The sequence below is a fragment of the Ostrinia furnacalis genome, unplaced genomic scaffold (assembly GCF_004193835.3).
Source record: "Ostrinia furnacalis isolate ACB-3 unplaced genomic scaffold, ASM419383v2 OfSCF6942, whole genome shotgun sequence".
Taxonomy (NCBI): Eukaryota; Metazoa; Arthropoda; class Insecta; order Lepidoptera; family Crambidae; genus Ostrinia; species Ostrinia furnacalis.
Genome location: NW_021137181.1, coordinates 359,885 through 383,460, shown reverse-complemented (window position 1 = coordinate 383,460; position 23,576 = coordinate 359,885). Strand labels below are relative to the sequence as shown.

The following is a 23,576-nucleotide window of genomic DNA, read 5'->3' as shown; positions in this document are numbered from 1 at the left end:
TTAAATTCCCTGTACTTAACCTACGTACGTAACGCTCACATACATACATAGTACACGCACACATACATACATAAAGTCCACGCACACATACACACAGTTCACGCACACATAGGCCCTCATAACCTTCAAAGAATTATTGTTTTTATGATGTAGAATGTTTAAGTACAATGTAGAATGTTTTCAAATCCATTATTTTGAAAATATTTATCTTTATGGTGTACGTAACAGCTAGCTAGAAGGGAAACGATAGCTTCTTTGATAAATTCTACATTTATGTTTTTTTAATGATTTGACGTTACTTAGTAGAAAGACGTAATAGCACCGTAAGACGCAAGCAAGGGCAGAAATCTTAAATAAGAACCGCCAGCCAGCGGTTTTTGTTAAAGATTTCTGATTAAACAAAACATTATATGAACTAAAATATTTTTTTCTTTCTTTCTTTCTTTCTTTCTTTAAAATTCACATCCTGTTTAAACTAAAATAAAGACTATTTTGGTATTGTTATTAATCCTGTGTATTAAATTATCATTTATAGATGCCTTATTAAACTGAGCTTAAAAGATGGGGATTTGTGTTTTAAAGTTTAGTGTATCAATGGGTAGTTTTATTTTTTATTCAGGCAACATTATATCCGGCGGTTGACTGCAGGGTACGGNGGTTGACTGACTCTTGCTACTTACCGCCTGCGTGATATTTTGGAGAATTTTCGCGCCTCATTCATTCTTTATTTCATGATTATTTGTATAACATTCCAAAATGGGTGCATATTTATCGGAACCAGTAACTGAAAAAGTGTCAAGCGATGAAGCAAACGCGAAACTGGAGTGTGGCGCCAGCTCCATGCAGGGGTGGCGTGTCAATCAAGAGGTACCGATATTGTTTCTTTGCTAATTATTAGTATATTTGTGCCTAATAAAGCAATATTTAAGCCGCGAACCATGCAATATTATCATAATATATGTTATTATTCAATCGTTTTCGTCGTTAAAAGCTTTTATTGTTACTGTCTAGCCTTTCGCTATTTCCCTCACTGGTGGTATATTCTGTAACCTATGTGCATTATCATATTTGTATTTATGTACTCGTTACTCTTTTGCTTAGTTTCTGCAAAATGTAACGTTTAAATCGACAGAGTTTCATAACTATTCATGATAACTTTGCAGGATGCACACAATACGATATTAGATTTTGATGTGAACACATCATTCTTTGCTGTGTATGATGGTCACGGTGGGGCAGAAGTAGCAACATATTGCTCACAAAACCTACCGGACTACATAAAGAATACAGAAGCTTACAAAAGTGGTGAACTTGTAAAAGCATTAGAAGATGCATTCCTGGGATTTGATGCCACTATTGCTACCAAAGAGGTTATGGATATTTTAAAAGAACTTGCAGGTAAAGAACATAAATTATTATGATTTTATCAAATAACTACATATTAAACCCAAAAAGCTATCTAAGTCATAAACATCCCAAGCAACAACAAACCTAACCTTAAAATTATTTATCAATCTAAATTGTTGCAAAAAAACAACAATTAAATGTTTGACCTTATAATGTCCTTTAAAATAAGTATTTGCCAAGCCATGTGTAACCCTAGGTTAATTAAAACATAAATTATTGTCAATCTTTGATAATCTCATGTTATCTGTGAGCTAACTAACTTGGCAAATGAATATTTTCTAGAAGTATGATTTTTAAGTTAGACTTCTTAGCAACTGGTAATTAATTTAATTAATTGAACAATCCTATTCTATTCATTAAAAATGTGCACCAATCTATTTTTTTTTAATGTGTGTGATGTGAAAGAAAATGAAATGACTGAAAATTAACAACACTATTACCTTCATAAATTGAAAACAAATTGAACACCTTAGGTGATCTTGTTTCTTATAGGTGAAATAAATCCTCCAGGTCCGAGCGACAATGATGAGTCCGAGGATGAAAACGTCAGTAATTTATACCAAGAAGCAAGTCTGCCTTTACAGGTGAGCCTTTAAAATATACATAAATCAGTATACTCATTAAATTGACATTATTTTTCTGAGCAGTCTTCCTTTAACACTATTATTGTAACAGGAGGTTCTGGCCAAGTATGAAAATAAGCTGAGCACGCTGCACCGCGCAAAACTAGGCGACACAGCTACACCCTTGTCTCCCTGTTTGCGAGCCAAGAAGAATACAGATGAACCAGGTGGCTCAGGTATGTGATGATTTCAGGCTCCAATATTATTCTGTTTCAATGGATGGAACAAGTCTCCCCATTTGGTTCCTTTAAAAATTCATTTCATTCAATTCCATTCATATTTTTCATTGCATAACAGCAGGGTTTTGAAAATATATTTTAGGTAACAAAAATGTTTAATACATAATATAATCATTCCATTATTTATTTTCATTTGTTGAGGTGATATAATCTTTACAGTTGCAATTTTAATGCAAAATAAGACAAGACCTTGACCTTCAAAGCATAATCTCTGTATTAAATATTTATTTGGGTTTTTATACATTAATCATTATGTAAAAAATGGAACCATAATAGAATGCCTATTGTTCACATTTCTAATGTGGTTAGCTAGGTTTAAATGTTACATAAAATGATTTTAGCTTGATAGTGATAGTTGAATTCTATACACAAAAGAACTGTACGTCATAGCCCCTATTAAATACAACTGATTAGGATATTATTATGCAAAACATATTGCAGGAGCCTCAAGTTCGAGTTCAGGGTTGTCGTTTGCTGCAGGATCAAGCTCGGAACAGGCAGGCGAGGGCGCTTCGTCCAGCAAAAACGGTGCTGTTGAGATGGACACGACCCCGGATAAACCGGACGAAGACTCTGGTGGTGTATCCTCAACTAATTCAAATGAAGAAGACAAGGATGTGAATGGAGAGGTGGGTTTAATTCCATTATCTATAAAAACTCATGTCTTAAAAAAAAGGGTGTATTATTTTACTGTAGGCTTGTGTCTGTTACCCAGTAGTTGAAGTATTTGAGCTTTTACAATATGAATGTTCCACTAAATTGAGTAGGTTCAGTTCTCAGCTAATATGCACCCAATTTAGTTAGGATGTTGCAAGCTTGAATAAAAAAGTGTCCATAAACTATTCAATGCTGTGTAAAAGTGCTTTTAAAAGCCTACTTGCAAAATTAAAATTAGTTTTTTGAATGAGGTTTTTTATGTGCAATGTTAGCGTGTGTAAAGTGTTTGAGTGATGAATTTTATTGTATTCATAAGGATAGTGCCAGGGTCTGGACCAAGTGTTGCCCAGAATCAACCCATAGTACATTTTGTTCCTCAAGCCTATACTAATGTGTAAACCGAAGCGCACTGAAATCTATCCCTGGAGTTACGAGAAAAAGAGAGTTTTGTTTTGAATTATTTACATACAAAATATCATCGATGTATACGTACTACCAGGGTTCGAGGATATATATCAAGGGATATATATCAAGATATATATCGGATATATATCCGATATATATCCAGCCGGTTTTGATGATATATATCAACTTTTAAAATTTGTTACTGTATTTGTACTTTTTGACATAAGATTTTTATTTTTTTAGTTGATTGTGCCGTATTTAACAGAATATTTTATGTTTTTGCTTTATTTGTCTGATTTTAAGTTTAAAAACTATAAAAACATGTTTATGTAACACATATGCAATAGTATTCATGAATAATACAATAAAATAATACTATGGCTTTCATACAAAATTGATATATATCAAAGTTGATATATATCGGATATACAGGGTGTTTNATACACAATAATTACTGTATTTGTACTTTTTGACATAAGATTTTTATTTTTTTAGTTGATTTTGCCGTATTTCAAAGATATTTTATGTTTTTGCTTTATTTGTCTGATTTTAAGTTTTAAAAACATTAAAAACATGTTTATGTAACACATATGCAATAGTATTCATGAATAATACAATAAAATAATACTATGGCTTTCCTACAAAATTGATATATAACAAAGTTGATATACAGGGTGTTTGGCGCATCGTGTGCCAAAATGATTTGGCGGATAGAATGGGTCATTTCCTATTTTTTCACCCTCCATAACACGTTCCATGTCAGGCGGCTACTTTTATATTAAGTTTTTTAGTAATTTCACCAAAATACCCAAATCGCATCATTTAATTTCGATTTAAAAAAAAACTACTAAGCGTAGCCTCAAAGTAAATATTTTGTTTTGACGTGCATTGATATAGGGTTGCATCAAATCTAAATTTACTGGCAAATATCATCAAGTTTTTTTTAAATTCAGCTTTGAACTTTTCTGAAAAGTTAAAAATGGACTGAACATTTAAGTTTACATGGCTATAAAAAAAAAATTGACGGATTTAGTATGGAGTATGGACTTTTTCCAACTTTTTTCTATCTAGAGTAGTAAAGGGGGTGGGGGTCATTTTTGAAAACTAGTTGGATTACAAAATTCTAGGTTAGGTTAGACTGGTGACCTTACCCAGCGTGAAGGCAAGGCCGCCCGCTTCGTCTCTCCTTTCCCTGCTATCATCTTTTACACACATTGACGGCTGCGCGTTTGGTATTGTATAGAATACCTAGTCAGGGCATAAAATTAATAATATTTCATACAATAACTGAACGTTTTTGGCTAGGGATTGTATAGAACAGGGTTTCCTATTTTTTTTTTTGCCAAGGAACCCTAATTGATTATACTTTTCCTAGCGGAACCCCTGTACCTACTACTCCGTTCGCACGCCCTGCCCCTCCCTTGTGCGTAAACAAGTCGGTGCGCGCGAACAACGTCGGTCACGAAACGTGGGATAATATTTTTTACGGAACCCTTGCGGCCTTTCCACGGAACCCCAGGGTTCCGCGGACCACCTTTCGGGAACCGCTGGTATATAATGCCGGATTATACACACTGCCGGTAACATAAATACACGATTTTAAGAAAACGATATGGCCGCAATATAGGCAATCAGCTGACAGGTTTGTGTGTATGTGTGTATGTGTGTGTGTGTGTGTGTATGTGTAGTTGTCAGCTGATTGCCTATTGCGGCCATGTTGTTTTCTTAAATCATGTATCTCTCGGCACAAGCACAGAATAAGTAATAGTCAGGTAGTAAGTGACGTCACATGAAAATGTTGCGCATGAATGAGTAGGTACTGACCAAAAATCTCTCTCTTTTTTCCTACATCACTATAGGTAAGTTAGAAAGAGATAAACAGCTGTTTGTCTTTAATGTGTCGATTTGATATGTATGTGTATAAGCAATTTTTGTATACTTAGCTTAAAATGTTAGGCGAATTAGGCTACTTTGAGAAAAAAAAATTTTAGGCGATTTAGGCTACTCGGTAGGAAAAATTAGGCGAATTGAGTTAGCTGGTATCTGGCAACCCTGTTTCCGAGTTGATAGGTGTGCTTCGTCCTTTAAACATTCTTGATGATACAAACAAAAAAATTTTGCAAAATATTATGTTCTTTGAGGTTGTGGGGTTCATAATTATTGTTCTTATCGTATTATAAGTAAAACATTAATAAAACAAAAAAAAAATGTATTAACAAAATAAGTTCTGTACATTTAAATTTAAATGTCGCCTAGTTTACTTACAATGATTGAAATTAAAAAATCTAAATTAAATTATTCATTAATTTCTTCATTCCCTTTTTTAATTTCATTTAACTTCTCTACAAAATACTGTTTCCTATGAGAAAGAGCAATTCGAGGTTGCCTTATAGCGAAATTCTCATTACCTAACTTGCTATATTTAGCTTCACCATCTTTACCCATCAATTCTCTTAATGCTTGATTTCTTTGTAACATTTTTTCATAGAATATTACTCCACTTTCTACAAATTCAGGTCCTAACTCACACAATTTCTTATCAACTGAAGTTTCATAGTGAACTTCAGTCATATCTTTCATAAGAAAATAAGTGCCCATACTAAATAATCCTACTATTGAATACAAAGTCAACCTCATAGAAAGTGGAGCAATGTATAAATTTAATTTCGTATTTATGAATTGAGAAACATTATATGCCAGAAATAAACATGCAAATGGATAAGCAGATTCATATAAAAACTTGTTGTTCTGAGTCATCATAATCTCTCTACAAATTGCAAACTGCTGTACTTTTTCTGGCAATATCAGTGCATCTGCTAACTTTTTACCAGCTTCTGTAGTCCAGTCTACATTTTTTAGATTGACCTGAAACATATAGTATAATATTATAACTGTTAATCTACAATATATTTTATCCATTTTGTATAGATGATTCATAAAAGTATGATGTACTAACCTGAATGCTATCCTTTTCAATATCTTCAAATGATTTATAACTAAAGTTGACTGGGATACCGATAGCAACTCCATATTTTGAATTTGTACTACCTAAATGGAAAAACTTCAGATAAAAAGTTGGAAAATACAATTTCAAAACACAATCAATCCTGATGTTAATATCTATTAAATAAAAAAGTAAAATACTTGCATAATGAGCACCTATCAAAATTCAAATGGACGTACATATTAACATGGTAAGGATCCAACCCACAACTTCACTCAAATTGTGTTGGATCTTTTTCATGGATATTATGTCCAAATATAACCTAGTAAAAGTAATAAAATAGTAGAATTGTTGTATCTATTATAATTTAATACTATTCTAGTTATTTATTACGACAGATGTGACTTATATAATTTTTACTTACCTGCATGAAACAAGTCATAACCAAAAACACTAAAAGGTGTTATGAGTTTTCTGTGTACTTCAGGCACCTTAAGTATATCCAAACAACTCTTGCAACGATCTTCAAGTTCTTCGGACAGATTTACTGGCTGACTATTCCTGTTAAAATACGTAAAAATTATTGTACCTACACAAATTGAATAGCAAGTAGGTATAAATTAATGTATGCAAGTGATGACGAAAATGACGATTAATTAATTAGAAAGGACAAAAAACATACTTACTGATAATAGTGAACGAATTCTTTGTATTTATCAAGAAGCAACGTATGAGGAGTGAACTTCGCTGCTGTAAACGCAAAGCCAGTACCGGTAACCAAAGCAAAAGTAAACTTGCGCCCCGATTCGGTCAAAAACCAAGACACTGGTCTTTTAACACTCATGTTTTCGTTAAGATGTAAATATAATTACAAACAGAACGGCTGCAATCCTATCGTGATCCTATCACCAATACACCAATACGAGAAAAATAGATGGATGGAATGGCAGTGGAAGTGCCGGAGACGGACTGCCTGTCAAAATCATATGTTATGTCATAACAATAGTAATGTACTAATGTCCCAACACCACAATCGATAAATCGATTACTTTATTAATTAATTTGTGCTAAATTCATTGGCGCTTCTTCTCCAGTTGCGCTCCGTTTTTCATTCCAGCTGAGGTGTACATTCGGTATCGCGGTAAAGTTCACGCGCAAACAAAGACGAAACAACGGATTTAACCACTTTCCTATAAAAGTTGTTCGTGAAGGCACATAGAGTTATTAACTCTATGTGAAGGCATTTGACTCAAGTTTGAGAAAAAGTGGAAAAGTAGCTTTCTTTCAGCTTTTACCACAGCTTTTACACAAAGAAGCGGTTGCGTTTTGATTTCGTTTGAACTAGCTGTCATTAAGCGACACCGACCGCGCGACGAATTTGTGAGTTTCGTTCGTCGTCTAGTCGCGTTGTAGCTGAAAATATTTAGCGCAATCGGGGCACTGCGCACTGCTCGTATTTCATTCCGCTCACATACAAAAAGCAGAGACGTAATATTTAAAATAATCTTACTATTTCTATTTTCGATTCTACTTTTAGCTCATTCTTAACTCAATTTTCGATGTTCGATGGCTAGCCCACAGGAAAGTTATTCTGTGGGTCTAGACAAAGTGCAAATTATAATCGCAAACCAGTCGAAAAGTGGTCGAAAAGCCCCTTTTTTGTATGGAGTTTTGACGGATTCGATTTTCGATTCGATCAAAAAGTGCGTTTTGTCTAGGGGGGCTGACTCAGTCGGACTCTAGTTTGTCTGTGGTCTTGTGTCAGTCATCAAATGACCTCGGGGGCGTTTAGCGGAAAATAGCGCTAGCTAGCACTAGTACGTAAAATAGATCCCTTTAGTGTAAAAAAATATGGAATCGTCACTTTTGAAGTTTAGAAAAGGTGTCCTTTTTTTTAAGGTGTCCTATCCTAGCCACAGATATAGACCTAGCCTTCTAGCCAAAAACATGCTAAAGTCTTTGGCGGTTGCCATGGCAATCGCCATTCTTCTAACAATTGAGAATGTTACTAGGTATGCAAAATCTCTTGAAACCTATGTTACAGTTAAACTTTTACATTTACAAATACATTAGATTTTATTTCATTCAAAAATACCCAGTAGTTATGATTTTATAGGCATTCAAAGTTCGCTTAAATATTGAGTCCCGCCGACGGTCACGTGACCCCGCGTGACGTACATTCACAGTGTCCGCTCACTAGAAAACGGATATAAACATACTTAAATACATTTTTTTTTGTAAATACAAACTTATTATACAGGGTGGGCCAAGAATTCGTTAACATTTAAATGTAACTTACCGCGCAAACTATTGCCGCGCGGGGCGCGGGCGCGGGCAGGGGCAGTGCTGCCAGATTAGGCGAATATCGCCATTTAGGCTACCTTCGGGGGTCAAATGGCGACCAAAAAATGCAAACGGCTACCGGTAGCCATTTAGGCTACCTAGAAATAAAGATCGGGCTATTTAGGCTACTTCAGGATTACCTTGGAAAAAGAAATTTTGCATGTAACAAAAGTAACGAAACGTAATAATGCACATCCACCTAACACTTAATCTGAGACATCCACCGTTCTTTCCATTCGCTCACTCTTCATAAGAGTGAGATAGAGCTATTGCGTACTGTGCGTACAAGTATAGATATAAGATACTAGCTTTTGCCCGCATCTTCACCTGCGTGAAATTTAGTTTGTCACAGAACATGTTCCGAGTTATAAATAATGATGCTGTAAAGTTTCATCAAAATCCGTTTCGCAATTTTTGCGTGAGAGAGTAACAAACATGTTAACATCCAGACATCCATACACACTTTCGCTTAATAATATTAGTATGATAGGTAATACTCGTATCTCATGGACTTGGCGTAACTTTAAAATAAACGTGCTCAGTACATACATTACGCACACACTTACACGCATTATAAATACACGATTTAAGAAAACAACATGGCCGCAATGTAGGCAATCAGCTGACAGGTTTGTGTGTGTGTGTGTGTGTAGTTGTCAGCTGATTGCCATGTTGTTTTCTTAAATCTTGTATTTACTCGGCACAAGTCAGGTAGTGACGTCACATGAAAATGTTTCCAGAATGAGTACTGACCAAACATTATCTATCTCTTTTTTTATGTCACCATGGGTAAGTTAGAAAGAAATAAACAGCTGTTTGTCATTAAATGTGTCGATTTGATATGTATTTGTATAAGCAATTTTTGTATACTTAGCTCAAAATGTTAGGCGAATTAGGCTACTTTAAGAAAAAAAAAATTAGGCGATTTAGGCTACTCGGTAGGAAAAATTAGGCGAATTGAGTTGGCTGATATCTGGCAACCCTGGGCAGGGGTACTAGCTCGCTACTTGGGAAATTTAGTCGCAATGGATCGCTTCACGGGGCCGCAACGCGCTTACTGCGTGAAACAGTTTTATTTAAACAACTTTTCGCTCATTACTGTGAGACGCTTATTTCGCGTTTAATANTATCCAGATGTGGTGACAGCAGACTTCTTTTTATGGGGTTACTAGCTTTCCGCCCGCGGCTTCGCCCGCGTGGAATTTTGTCTGACACAGAAAAACTTTATCGCGCGCGTCCCTGTTTCAAAAACCGGGATAAAAACTATCCTATGTTCTTTCCCGGGACTCAAACTATCTCTATGCCAAATTTCATCAAAATCGGTTGCGAGGTTTAAGCGGGAAAGCGTAACAGACAGACAGACAGACAGACAGACAGACAGACAGAGTTACTTTCGCATTTATAATATTAGTTGAGATTAGTTGGGATTTAAAGAGTCGTGTCTACATTGATAAACCGAATACACTGCGTCAACTTAAAGAAAAAATCATCGAAGAGATGTCGGCGATCTCGCGGTCTCTTTGCAGAAGAGTATTTGAAAACTTCAGCCCCCCTAGACAAAACGCACTTTTTGATCGAATCGAAAATCGAATCCGTCAAAACTCCATACAAAAAAGGGGCTTTTCGACCACTTTTCGACTGGTTTGCGATTATAATTTGCACTTTGTCTAGACCCACTGGACTCGCTTAGATGAGCGCAAAAACCGGAACGGTGGTCATTTAGACGAAATAATTTAAAAAAAAAATTACAACTAATTAGCTTTCTCGTAAATAAACGATTTCTAAAATATGTTAAATGGTTTTTTTTATACGATTTTTTCAAATGTTAACTAATTCATGGCCCACCCTGTACATAATACATATTAACACCCAGACCCATCACAGAAATTAAAATTGAACCAAACCACCTTCCAGCTTTATCATTAGACCCTGATTACTATATAGAATTAAAATACTCATGAATCTTAGATTAATAAAACTCATGAATACAAAATGAACTAGCCCAAACTCGATGCATTTAAATCGTTTTATTATAGAGTTCCTATGGCCACCTTCCAGCTCCATCATCAGATCAGCTCCATGTCATCATAATATGGCATGGTCATCCAAATCACATGTGTTTGCGAAATTGCCTGGAAGTGGGTCTTAATTCAGCTTGCAAGATTCCACCCATACAATTAGGAGCCAGTCACTGTAATATGACGTCACGCGCATAAAATGGCGGGCCGGCCGCCGCCCGCACTTTTAAAATTCAATATCTTGGAAAATAATTGACGTATCGAAATAATTCTTTCACGTATTGTTTCACGTGTATTTTTTATTTTTAACAGAGAATACAGAGAGCTAAAAAACAAAATTAGTGAACATTCTTCATTTCTAACAAACGCTATTTTTCGCCAAACGCCCCCACTGTCAAAAATGTCAAACTGACATTACTGACACTGACAATACGAAAGCATACAGCGATGTATGCCTATGTATTACTTTTCTCTATGGCATACAGCGAGTGGTGGTCTGGGTGGTCATGTTTAATTTGTTTGTTTAGCTCACAAAGTACGTAAATAAAATTCCTGGTGGTTTAATGTTAAAATGGATCAAGTATTAAACGAACTAAAGAATATTCACTTAGATTGTCTTGATGATGATTGGGTCCAGGGTATTTACTATTCAGAATTTCTTGAATTCGGTGAAATTTCCACCGAGTATGAAGCTGCTATTGATGCTCAAGACAATATACGTTCAGTAATCAAGAAAATCATGAAATCCTTTGATGAATGGCTCAATACTGAAGATAGCGTCGAGGAAAAATCTTGGGCTGCTTTGTCAACTCATGTCCGACATCAAAAACTTTTAGCCATCATTGCATATTACATTGATCAAGGCAGTAAGAACGTTGTTTCTAAAGAATATAGAAACAATGCTTTGCTTGCATCGCGTTTGTATTACAAATTGTTATCCATTCCTGGGTATAAGGCCTATCATATTTATCACTCCCAACTTTTTGCACATTCCCTTGGTTGTCTTGGATTTCCAAAAATTATGTGTGACAATGAAGAGAATTACTTCAATACCAAAGAGTTGACTCGGGAAGTAAATTCAGTGATAAGAGAGCTAAGAAACTTTGTCATTGATCTAAGAGCTATAATAGAGAAGCTTCAGCTCAACTCAAATGATATGAATTTTGAAGACATCCTGAGTAATTTAGTAGATATTACTGGAGGTGCTATTGTTAATAAGTTGAATATTGGTAAGTATAAAAATGGTGTTGTCTCATTGCTGAATTTTGAATTATACATAATATAATTTTTCATACTTTTTTTTTAAATTTTCAGATAAAATTGAACTTGCTAATTTATCAAGAGTTATCTATGAAATGATTGATATATTAATATGCGAGGCTAATGGAGAGCCAAACAAAGAAGCTATAAAACTACTTTTCAAGTGCATTCTTCCAAAACTGGTTGCAGCATCTGTTGATACCAGAAATGCTAATGTATGTAATGTTTTATAATATCCAATGTTATTTTAAGCAAAGAAATGTGGAAAATGACAACCTAACTGAATCCAGTTAGGTGGTGACTAGTTTAGTGATTACTAAGCTAACTCATAGTTCTCACTACAGTAATTAATTCACTAGTTACTTTTTTGTTTACAGAATCTTGTAAGAGCGTCATATGTTACGTATTCTGGACTGCTTCTGAGTAAATATGGTAAAGCAGCATTGCCTGGTTACAATGTACTTTTGCAACATCTCTGTTACACATTAGATGGTTTGGTAAGTAGTTATTTATATGTAGAAAATATAATTTATATTTTATTTAAAACTATATGTCATCATGTTTCTTCTTCTACATTAGGAACGCGCAGAAGTTCGCGCCGCTCGAGTCTCGTTGGTTGTTGGCCTGATGAGTCTACTGCCACGTAAATCTTACCGAAATATTGTGAAATGGTTGCTCAAGCTGTCAACAACATCAAAAATCTCACATCGTCAGATTGCAATGGTATCTTCTTTAATATTCTAAAAGAAATATTTTCTACATGGCACTGGGTAACAATTGCTTCACCAACAGCTGACATCATAATTTTGTCTAAAAAGATTATACAGAAATATCTCAAAATATATCATATATTTTTACAGGAAATGTTATCCAACTTACTTAGCAATGAACCTGAAGAAGTAAAACCTCAAGAGTCCATACCTGAAAAGCCAGTGGAAAATGCAGGTATGTAAATAATGACTTTTAAGAAAATGTGAGATTGTGTTTAAACTATAATGGGCCGAGAATCGATAGTTTGATCATACTCAAGATGACTTCGTTTTCTCGCTTGTGCTTGCCACTGAGATAGATACTTTGATAAAATGGGTACAATTTTATAGAATCATCTGAAACACAACCTGAACTTGAACAGCCTGAAAATACTGCATCAGATTCAGGAATTGGAGACTCTACAGCTAGCACAAGTATGGAAGTGGAGGGACAAACTAGCAGTGCAATGATGACTGAAGATGAAAGCAGTCAAGATAGTCAAGAGACTATAATTCCACCAAATAATGTATGTATATGAATGCCTCACTTTTAAATGACCTAGAATCATTCCTTTGCTTTATCATAGTTTCAATCAGACTAATGATAAGGGATCGAAAAGTTGATAAAATATTTCTTGCTGTTGTATTACAGTCAGCATCAAATACATAGTTTGTGACACCCAAATTGGCTTTTGACCAGTTGACAACACAACCTTATTCCAGTTAGTAGTATAGTTTAATGAAGATACCTATGATACAGGCAATTTTGCTTAGTCTAGGTGTTAATAATTTCATTCACTTCAAAATGTATCTAGGCTAAGTAATTATTGATAAAATTCTTATTCTTAATATTTAGTAACAAGGACGTCTTGCGTACTTTTTGGCTCCTTTGGGTGTCTCAAACTATTTATTTGTAGCTGACTGTACAAACGATGACACGTCAAGCTAGATACTGTGGAATCTTATGCAGTTGGAAAAGGTGTGATTTTTGAAAGAAAAAAAAGGTTTTTTTTTTCATTTCCAATGTAGGAGGACCAAGAAATAACGGAGGAAGACGTGGCCGGCTTGCTCAGGCAGCGGCCGCACACGGTCCCGTACGCCGACATCCTGCGCGCCGTGCACGAGCGCGTCAACGACGTGTCCAGCACGCTGCGCACGCGCGCGCTGCAAGTGCTCGCCGACTGCGTGGCCAGCCCGCGCGCGCCCATGAAGCACGCCATACGGGTTATTAGAAAAATAAAAAACTGTCATCTACTAACAAATGACAATCGCACTATAGTCACGATTCTGAAACGTCAAACAAGCGGTAAAAATCGGAACTAATAATCCAGTATTGATAGTAGCGCCCTCCTGACAATCTCATAGTTGGGATGGTTCAGTGTCGGACAACTATAAAACGAAATAAAAATCGATTTCGACAGTAACTAAAGCGCTCTATTGCAACCAATATCATTATCATTTATAGTAAGTCTCCAAAAACCATTCTTACTTCATAACTTTTTTGTCGCTGATTTGGGACAAATCATTTATGACAAAAAAAAACATTAGGCTGAGATTGGTGGAATTGTTGTACCTGCAACAGCTTGCCTTAGTTGAACATCATAAAAATCTCAAGAAAAAGAAAATTTGTAAAGCGCATGCCACTTTTGTTGGTTATAGGTCCAGCCTGCCTTAGTTAAACATCATTCAGACGCAGAGGTCCCGGGTGTGATTCCCAGTGGGGGCAGATTTTTCTGTTCGGTTTGGTTGGTGGTAGGGCTTCTTCTAAGTCCACCTGGCTAGCTACCATCATCTTACCTAAGTCTGTCGCCATAACAACAATGTTAACATCATTGTTGTGTTCCGGCAGCTAGAGGTAAGATAGCCAGTTCCTCCGTGGTTGAGGATTCCGGGTGAAGCTCACTTCCACCTTCGGCCTGCTCATCACTTACCATCAAGTGAGATACAGGCCAAAAGCTTCCTCGTTGTGGATAAAAAAAAAGATAATCTCAAGGAAAAGCGTATTTGTTAACTATGTTACTTTTGTTGGTTACAGGATCTGAACGGTGACGGTGAAGTGTCCCGCCTAATGGCGGTGTGCGCTCGCTGCGTGTGTGACGAGCGAGCGGCCGTGCGCCGGGCGTCCGTAGGCCTGCTGCACCGGTTGCTGACCGGCATCGAGCCAGACGGAGAACCTACTAAACCCTCCGCTAATGACGTGGGCGTAAGTACATAATTTAGTTTACGAAAATGGTCACAATCGGGCTCTTTGTTGATGACACTGTCTGGTCTCTAAGCACGTAGAATTTTGTCCAATGACCCCAAGATACCCATCCTTGTCGCTCGCGCGTAATTATATTGCGGTCGCGACTGTGCGACGGGCGCCCGCAGTGAGTGCGCGCGAGCAATAAGGATGGGTAGCTTCGGGTCATGAGACAAAATTCTACGTGCTCAGAGACCGGACTTTAGTACTTTTTTTTTACTATTGTGGTTTTTCTGTAGTGGTTTAGGGTCTTTGACCGTAACTTCTTTTTTATACCTTCCAATTTTAGTCAAACAACAAGTTACAATTATTTTTTTATTTAAAAGCATACTTTTAAATTTAAAATAAAAAAAATATAAAAAATTTGTACCTTGTGTTAAGAGCGTTTACGCCGTTTGGCGCAAAAACAGTACTTTTTCAACTCGTTACAATCATTAACCAGTAATACTACAAATATGTTATAGGCATAAATAGTTAGGCAATTTCGTCGTCTAAATAGTTAATTGAGAAAATATTGCGATTAGTTTAGCATTTAAGAATTCTATCAAGATAAGTCCACACAGGTTTTGTAAATTTCCACTTTAGCGTCAGTTTACAAGCTGAAATTTTTATAAAAACACTGTGTAAACGATTTAACAAACATTTATATCCTATAGCATAAATCCTTAGGCAAATAGTTATCTGAGAAAATTTCTAGATTTAAGCATTTTACAATAAGAAATCACAAATTAAAAGAACGTGAAATACCCAAAAATCTAAGTGATTTTTTCACCAATATTCTTCCTTTATTCAACACAAAAATAGCTTGATAAAAAAAATCACTGATTTGAAACATTCTTCATTGGTGCTCCGCTCCTAGTGGTCTTAGCGTGATGATATATAGCCTAAAGCCTTCAGGGATTAACGGACTATCCAACACAAAAAGAATTTTTCAAATTGGTCCAGTAGTTCCTGAGATTAGCGCGTTCAACCAAATAAACAAACTGTGATTAATAAATTGCGCCACTACAAACCGTACTAACAGATGGCGCTGTTACGATCTTACTATGGCAAACTCCACCGCGCATACAATCCTGCATCGCGGTGACGAAGTTTTTTACCCTGCCCAGTATATATAGACAAACCAAGATAGTGTAAATTAGATGCACTAACACCATAGCTTGCTTATGGTGGTTGAGCGTCATGGTCCACAACTTCAGCTTTATAATATTAGTATAGATTATGGAGTCGGTGTTGGAAGATTTAAAGATTTTATAGTTTCCTTGAGCTGTCACTTGACAGCCTGGCACACTTTTACGATGGCGGATCAAAGTATTTTGGTTTGACTATAGAGCGTGAAAACACTCACACAGTCATAATTATTTTAGTGTGAATAAAACTAGCATCGAAATTACCTAAACTTGACATGCCACGCTAGACGTAAACGCTCTTAAGCATAATACAAAAAAATTACTCAGCTATTGCAAGCGAAAATACTAACATTGCTTCTAACCACATTGTTAATTACAAAAAAAAGTACTAATTGTCTCTTATTTTATAGATCCTAGTAGGGTTGTGCCGGGACGCGAGTATCTTAGTTCGCTCGTCAGCCATCTCTGCTTTGGGCGAGCTCGTGTTGCATACGCCCTGTGACGCGGTCTTTGATGCTTTCCTCTTGGGGCCGATGCACCAACTCTCGGATCCTGAAAATAAGGTGAATATAATTGTCCTTTGTCTCCTTTTAGAAAAGTCGATGTATCACAGAATATTATATTGTCAAAGTTGTAAATTAATATTTCAACAGGTTCAGGAACAAGTAGTAACACTAGTACAGCAGATATTAATAGATCGCCTCAGGAAATATGACGTGAATGTTGTCGAAGACCAGCTGCCATGGAAGTTCTTGGCGGCTGTTACCCGGCACAACATGAGGAGGCATCTACAAAAAGCCTGCACACTGTTGAATAAATCCTCCAAATGTATAAGGTAAGTTTACGTAACTAACCATTTGTGTGTTGTGGTTGTACTTTCTTACTTTCGAATACATCTCCCAAAAATTGTTTGTATGACCCAATGTCATACATTTAGCTCTATAAACCAGCTTACACGCATTCTGACTCGTGATCTTTTAAGCACGTTACAAATTATAAAAAAAAACCGACTGTTTCAAGCTCGCTAAGTCCTTGGCAAAACTGGGAACAAACACAGCATTTGATGTCCATTTTATTCATTACTTTGACTGCCAACTGTTTCTGAGATCTGGTAATTCCCAGTACTCTTATGCTTCAACCACACCAACGCGTGCAGATCGCCATCGCCGGCACGATCATAGGCCAATGACAGGTAGCTCGACCCATGACAGTCCGCGCGACCTGTCATTGGACTATGATCGCGCCGGCGATGGCGATATGCACGCGTTGGTGTGGTTGAAGCTTAAGAAACCTGTTTATACAAGCTATACTAGGTATTTATTGCAATAATGTGCGCAGCCACCGGCTCATAGACATCGTGAGCACGCACCTGCGCGTGGGCAGCGACGCGCGCGACCTGCAGTGCCTGGTGCTGCTCACGAGCGCCGCGCGCCACGTCGACTACACCGAGCTCGGCTTCCTGCTCGACTACTACTACACGCTGGCCCGCGGCGACGCGGTATGTACAGACTACATAAAATAGCCTGTATTACAACGACACAACGCCATAGTGTTTAGCTTCGGGTACTGTAATAGTCCATACGCCGAAGACTGCAGCGCTGCCTAGCAGACACATTGACCACCTAGCACGATATCTTACTTAAATTGATCTGTAACATTACAAAAAGCCTATGTTCAGCAGTGGACGTCCTATGGCTGAAATGATGATGATGATGATGATGATGATTACAAAAAGCGTAACTCGCATGTTAAACCGCATGCTCATTAAAATAGCCGACATGATCTTACTGATTGCTGCTCCCCACAAACAGTTCCGGAGCGACAGTACTTATTCACAAGTGCAGTGAATATCGACTGATATTAAAGACTGTACCGGCCGAAAAGGAAACGACCGAACTTATAATGCGTTAAGAATATTCCTTTCCACACCCAGGAGCACGACCCGCGCCTGATGCCACTGACGCTGGAGCTGCTGAGCACGTGGGCGCGCTGCCTGGGCGACGCCGCGCGCACGGCGCTGCGCGACCACCTCGTCAAGCGCCTCGCGGCCGCCGGGGACGACGGTAGCTATCTAAAACTTGTATGCCTGTAAAGGAAGGAAGATTTCTAAATGTACTAAAAGTTACGTAGCTACTAAGTAAAAAAGTATCATAACACGGACATAATAATATCCATCTTATCACTTGGGTGACTTGCCTCAACAAACTATCGTTTGTGTAAAAGCGGTTTCGCACTACTACGTCTAAATCTGATCAAGTGCGTAAACTACCATACAAATAGTTCTACGACTGTTCAAAACCGTATTCACGGATACGCATTGGACGTAGTGCGAAATCGCTTTAAATAAAAAATTTTTTTAGGTTGCAGAATCGCATGTGCTGCCCTTGCGGCACATCTCGACCCGTCTAACTTACTGTGGGCAACTGAACTAATGCAACTGTGTAAGTGATGTTCTTACAATAGTTTCCTTCGTCATATTTTTAACAATAGTTGTCTACTAATATTCGAAACAGTATTGAAATTTATTTTTATTCGAAGTAAATGAGTTTTCATAAGACCATTGTCTCAGGCTCAGAGGTCCGGGGTTCGATTTTAGTTCGGTCCCGGTTTATTTGGTGGCTATTTACTCAAGCCGATAATCACAGAACAAATCTGTTCATAGTCTTCTGACTGATCGCATGATGGAATAAAGGAAAAAAAAAAAATTACTCAAGCCATTTTACCCAAGTAGGGTTTATCGATATTCAGTATACCTTTTTAGGCTTAATAAATCACTCCATGGTAGATAAAAAATCAATGTGGTATTGTTTGTCAGCGGAGCGGCGCGCGCTGAACGGCGGCGAGCTGGAGGAGTGGGTGCGCGCCGCCGACCTGTCGCTGGTGGCGCCCGCGCCGCCCTCCGCCGCGCTGCTGCGGCTGTTCCTCGCCGCCGTGCCCGACCCGCCGCCTGGTACGTTATTATAGTCCGCGCGGAAGAGCTAGGCACCGCCTGAGGTGCGCAACCTACCTCAGGAGGGTAACCTCACCTTTAAGACTTGAACGTTTCGCAACTTGAACGTTTTGCGACTTGGACATTTTGCTACCACTTGACATTTTGCAAATTGGACACTGAGATTAGACCAAATCTGTATGCCTTATTACCATTGCGAGTCAGTCGTAACAGCATTCTAGGGACCATAGAGGACAGATACACATCGCCGCTGTGGAAGTGTCTTGTGCAGAGACTGATCACGGGGCCTTATCCACCACCATGATGGTCCGTCTCTGCACAGGGTACAATTTTCCTTTGTTTATTTTTATTATGAACCCGCATTTGGACTTTTTTAAATTGTCTGTAATAAAGAATTTTTATTTATTATTTATTAATGTATTCCTGCAGAGTGGTGCGAGGAGCGTCGCGGCACCAGCGTGGCAGGACTAGGCCGGTTATGCGTCCGCTCGCGCGCGGCGGCGGCGGACGCGGCCGGGCCGCTGGCCGCGCTGCTGCAGGAGCCATCTGCGCCGCTGCCCGCGCGCATCAACGCGCTGCTGGCACTCACCGACATTTGCACCAGGTTGGTACATGGTACTGGTGGGGACTCTCCTCACCACCCAGGTCATCCATTCGGCCATTTCCCGACGTAAAAAAATACTTATAATTACGAGGTAGATTTGTTACACTTATGTGCCGACATCGTAATTATCATCAGTCATCAGGGTCATTCGGTTTCCACTGCAGGAAGACGATGCTCTCTAATTTATTAAAGGCAAAAGAAAGAAGGCCTACACTCCTCGCGCGGGTCAAGCATGGATGATGTTGATACTTCTCCCTTAGCCGTCTCTTACGATAACCACTGGTAAAGTGGGGATGGTCCTAACTCTGCTGAAACTAGACAGCTAATCGTAAATATTACCACAAACTGTTGCAGAATTGCCCATTTATAAATTTAAAGCACATATCATCATAAGCACCTTAATGTAAAAAGGTTATAGAAGTTGATGATTATTAAAAATGTTTGGAATGTTTAACTACCTAGCTCGCATCATAGTAGGGAATTTAGTGCAAGAACCCCTCCACTTTGGTATAGAAGGCTCATTTTTGCAACAGTGGTTCTTTGGGTGCTCCTGAGTGGATTTCCGTCGGTAGACATCGGGAGCCCCCCCTGTGGTAGCAGGGGGAGGGGGGGAAAGTTTCCTTCCGCCGCGCTTCACTTTAAGGCCCATATCTTCAAAACTATGGGTATTAGGGCAAGTGTGGTATCATTTTCAGATAATTAAAGGATGGCGAATTCATTTCTAGAACAAACTTTTTGCCTTTTCATACAAAAAAATTGAAATATTGAGTAAAATTCTCAAAAATCAAAAAGTATTTTTTTAAATAAACGTCATTTACTTTTAAACAACTGGAGATAATCTAATAAAAAAAATATGACCTGAAAGCTATATTTATCAGGATTATAAAAATATAACATTGTATGGTACTTTTTTCGCAAAAAGTAGGTGGAAAAAAATATTTCTTCAGGACACAGCGGGCGATTTTTATTGCGCATCGGAAAAAAATATTTATTTTATCCATGAATTCATACTATTTGGTTCATAAGCAAGCAAGAATTATTATTTTANACACTGTAGCAAACCTCCTTAAGCGTTCACTATGTTCGAAGTGTTTACAGTAGACGCCCGTTCCTGTTCCCAAGGCCATCTTTACAGTGGCGGCGTAAGCCCTAAGGCACCCCCTGGTAACCCCCACGATTTTGGGGTTACCTACCGATTCCAAGATTGAAAGACAATGACATAGACCGCAGACTTGCTATGCAGATGCGCCAGTGAGTACTTATCTGTGCGACATGTGTCACCCTCTGATGCTTGGCACCCGCCGCTACTGCATCTTTGAGCTATCAGTAAACCAGATTAGGCTGTTCTGTTGGGATTTTGGTCCTCTTTTCTAGTCGTCCCTTGTTCAAGATCTATCCACTTACTTATTAGATCAATCCAAGTCTTCCCTTTACCCGACTGGTTGGGGGTGGACCAGAGCCGATAGCAAGATGGAGCCTACATGGACCGGCTTGCCCGTAGCTGCCGAGGCTTGCCTGGAAATGGTGAGATGTAAGTGCAAGAATATAAAAAGGNTATATATATAGATTTATTAATATATTCATGCAGAGTGGTGCGAGGAGCGTCGCGGCACCAGCGTGGCAGGACTAGGCCGGTTATGCGTCCGCTCCCGCGCGGCGGCGGCGGACGCGGCCGGGCCGCTGGCCGCGCTACTGCAGGAGCCATCGGCGCCGCTGCCCGCGCGCATCAACGCGCTGCTGGCACTCACCGACATTTGCACCAGGTTGGTACATGGTTACTGGTGGGGACTCTCCTCACCACCCAGGTCATCCATTCGGCCATTTCCCGACGTAAAAAACTACTTATACAGGGTGTTAGGTAAATGGGTATATGAGTCGACACTGGCCCATGTTAACATGGGCATATAAATGGTATGGTGAAGTCAGAAATTTGATATCTTCACTTTAATTATTTTAATTTTCATACGATGTATGAGTAGCAGTATGAAAATTAAAAAAATTACAATGATGATATCAAATTTCTGACTTCACAATACTATTTATATGCCCATGTTAACATGGGCTAGTGTCGGCTCATATACCTATTTACCTAACACCTTGTATAGAGGTAGATTTGTTAAACTTATGTGCCGACATCGTAATTATCATCAGTCATCAGGGTCATTCGGTTTCCATTGCAGGAAGACGATGCTCTCTAATTTACTAGAGGCAAAAGAAAGGATTCGGCCTACACTCCTCGCACGGGTCAAGCATGATGATGTTGAAAGTTCTCCCTTTGCCGCCTCTTACGATAACCACTGGAAAAGTGGGGATGGTCCTAACTCTGCTGAAACTAGACAGCTAATCGTAAATATTACCACAAACTGTTGCAGAATTGCCCATTTATAAATTTAAAGCACATATCATAAGCACCTTAATGTAAAAAGGCTACTATAAAGTTGATGATTATTAAAAATGTTTAACTACCTAGCTCGCATCAATACTTATGACTATAATTTGTATATTTTAAAGATTGTAAACCCTTGAAAAGGAGGCTGACAATAGTGACTTGAGTTTCTTGCGCTGCTTCTTCTCAGCACTGGCCCATTTATTGTCCCGAAGCAGTGGTAGGGTTAATATTGGGACGTGTAAAAGTGCTTTTTAAAAGCCTATTTGCAAAAATAAATGAGTTTTATGACACAATCTGTGCTGAGTTCAATGTTATCACGCTCCTAGGTACACGTGCATCGTGGAGCCGCTGCTGGGTTCGGTTTGCGGCTGCCTGGCGCCTGAGGCGGCGGCCCCGCTGCGGCGGGCCACGGCGCGCGCGCTCACGAGGCTACTCCTGGCCGGCTACCTGCGTCTGCGCACGCCGCTGTATTACCGGTAATCGTCATCATCATGGAATGGAGGCCGCGTACCGGAAAACGCAGCGTGGGACGTCCACCTACAAGGTGGACCGACGACATCGTAAAGGTAGCAGGGAAGCGCTGGACGCAGGCCGCTGCCAATCGATCAACATGGAAAGCATTGGGGGAGGCCTATGTTCAGCAGTGGACGTCCTGTGGCTGAAATGATGATGATGATGATCATCATCATCATTTCAGCCCTTCTGTTGTCGTGCCCTGAGTGCCCAAGCAACTGCACTCAGGAGGATTTGATGAGTGCTACTGACAACGCCACTCTTGTGGCGGAGTTTTGGGCTGACACTGTGTAGGTGTGTTGTCGACACGAAAAGAAGAAGATCATTTCAGCCACAGGACGTCCACTGCTGGACATAGGCCTCCCCCAATGAATTCCACATCGCACGCATTCCCGGTAAGCTAAATCAAAAGTAAGAACAATTCACAGATCAGTCGCACTCAACTCGTACTGAAACCCAATCAGCAGCTTCGGCCTCAACCTATAATTAGAATAGCAGATCAAAACTTATCTTCATTTCGCCCTACCTTATGGCCTCTATGTATGTTGAAAATTCAGGTATCAATAAATTGAAGGGGTAAGTGGACAAAGGTGTTATCTGACAAAACTGAAGAAACATGAACATAGGTTTTAAGTGATGATAAAACCGACTAATGAGCTCAAAACACGCAAATTTTGTTACGTGTCAAACCTTAACAAAGGTGTTATCTGACAAGCATTCATACATTTCAGGATTCAAATGTGGTAACACTTTCAAACACTCGTAACTCATTTTGAACTTTTTGTTAGTTAATTAACGGCCGAATACTGAAACACTACTCAAATCTGTCACTCAGCTGACGGGCTCCTAAATTTAAGTATCCTTCAATTTTAAATGGTATTCTCAAACGCTACTCAACGGATTTGAAGCCGTGATCAGCTAAGCAGCTCTCAAATGTTTACATAATGGCAACATTTACCAAAAAAAGTATGTTTTCATTTACACAAATGATAACTTTACGTTTTTTATCCGTTACACGCATCATCGTTTGGTTATGTATCGTCTTTTATGGAAATATTACTCAATCAACTTAACATACAACAGTTTATTTTTAGTTTCTATTA

The 23,576-nt window shown here is 38.6% G+C and overlaps 3 protein-coding genes across 3 annotated transcripts; 2 read left to right on the top strand and 1 right to left on the bottom strand.

Annotated features, from left to right (window-relative positions):
* The first annotated feature begins 658 nt into the window (after positions 1–658).
* Positions 659–3,069, top strand: LOC114363038 (probable protein phosphatase CG10417). The gene is made up of 6 exons (XM_028318633.1): positions 659–867; positions 1,164–1,398; positions 1,900–1,991; positions 2,083–2,206; positions 2,711–2,898; positions 3,037–3,069. The coding sequence occupies exons 1-6, from the start codon at positions 757–759 to the stop codon at positions 3,067–3,069; spliced, it is 783 nt and encodes a 260-aa protein (XP_028174434.1). The 5' UTR covers positions 659–756.
* Positions 3,070–5,577: 2,508 nt separating this feature from the next.
* Positions 5,578–7,591, bottom strand: LOC114363015 (transmembrane protein 177). Its single transcript, XM_028318606.1, has 4 exons — positions 6,962–7,591; positions 6,700–6,836; positions 6,288–6,379; positions 5,578–6,196 (listed from the first exon to the last, which is right to left on the bottom strand). Exons 1-4 carry the CDS (start codon positions 7,117–7,119, stop codon positions 5,627–5,629), a joined length of 957 nt encoding a protein of 318 aa, XP_028174407.1. The 5' UTR covers positions 7,120–7,591; the 3' UTR covers positions 5,578–5,626.
* Positions 7,592–11,123: 3,532 nt separating this feature from the next.
* LOC114363018 (uncharacterized) lies at positions 11,124–22,456 on the top strand. The gene is made up of 16 exons (XM_028318610.1): positions 11,124–11,865; positions 11,951–12,111; positions 12,274–12,393; positions 12,476–12,619; positions 12,757–12,841; positions 12,997–13,172; positions 13,675–13,869; positions 14,681–14,848; positions 16,428–16,580; positions 16,671–16,852; positions 17,356–17,515; positions 17,951–18,080; positions 18,378–18,458; positions 18,833–18,967; positions 19,397–19,571; positions 22,287–22,456. The coding sequence occupies exons 1-16, from the start codon at positions 11,208–11,210 to the stop codon at positions 22,438–22,440; spliced, it is 2,877 nt and encodes a 958-aa protein (XP_028174411.1). The 5' UTR covers positions 11,124–11,207; the 3' UTR covers positions 22,441–22,456.
* The last annotated feature ends 1,120 nt before the right edge of the window (positions 22,457–23,576 follow it).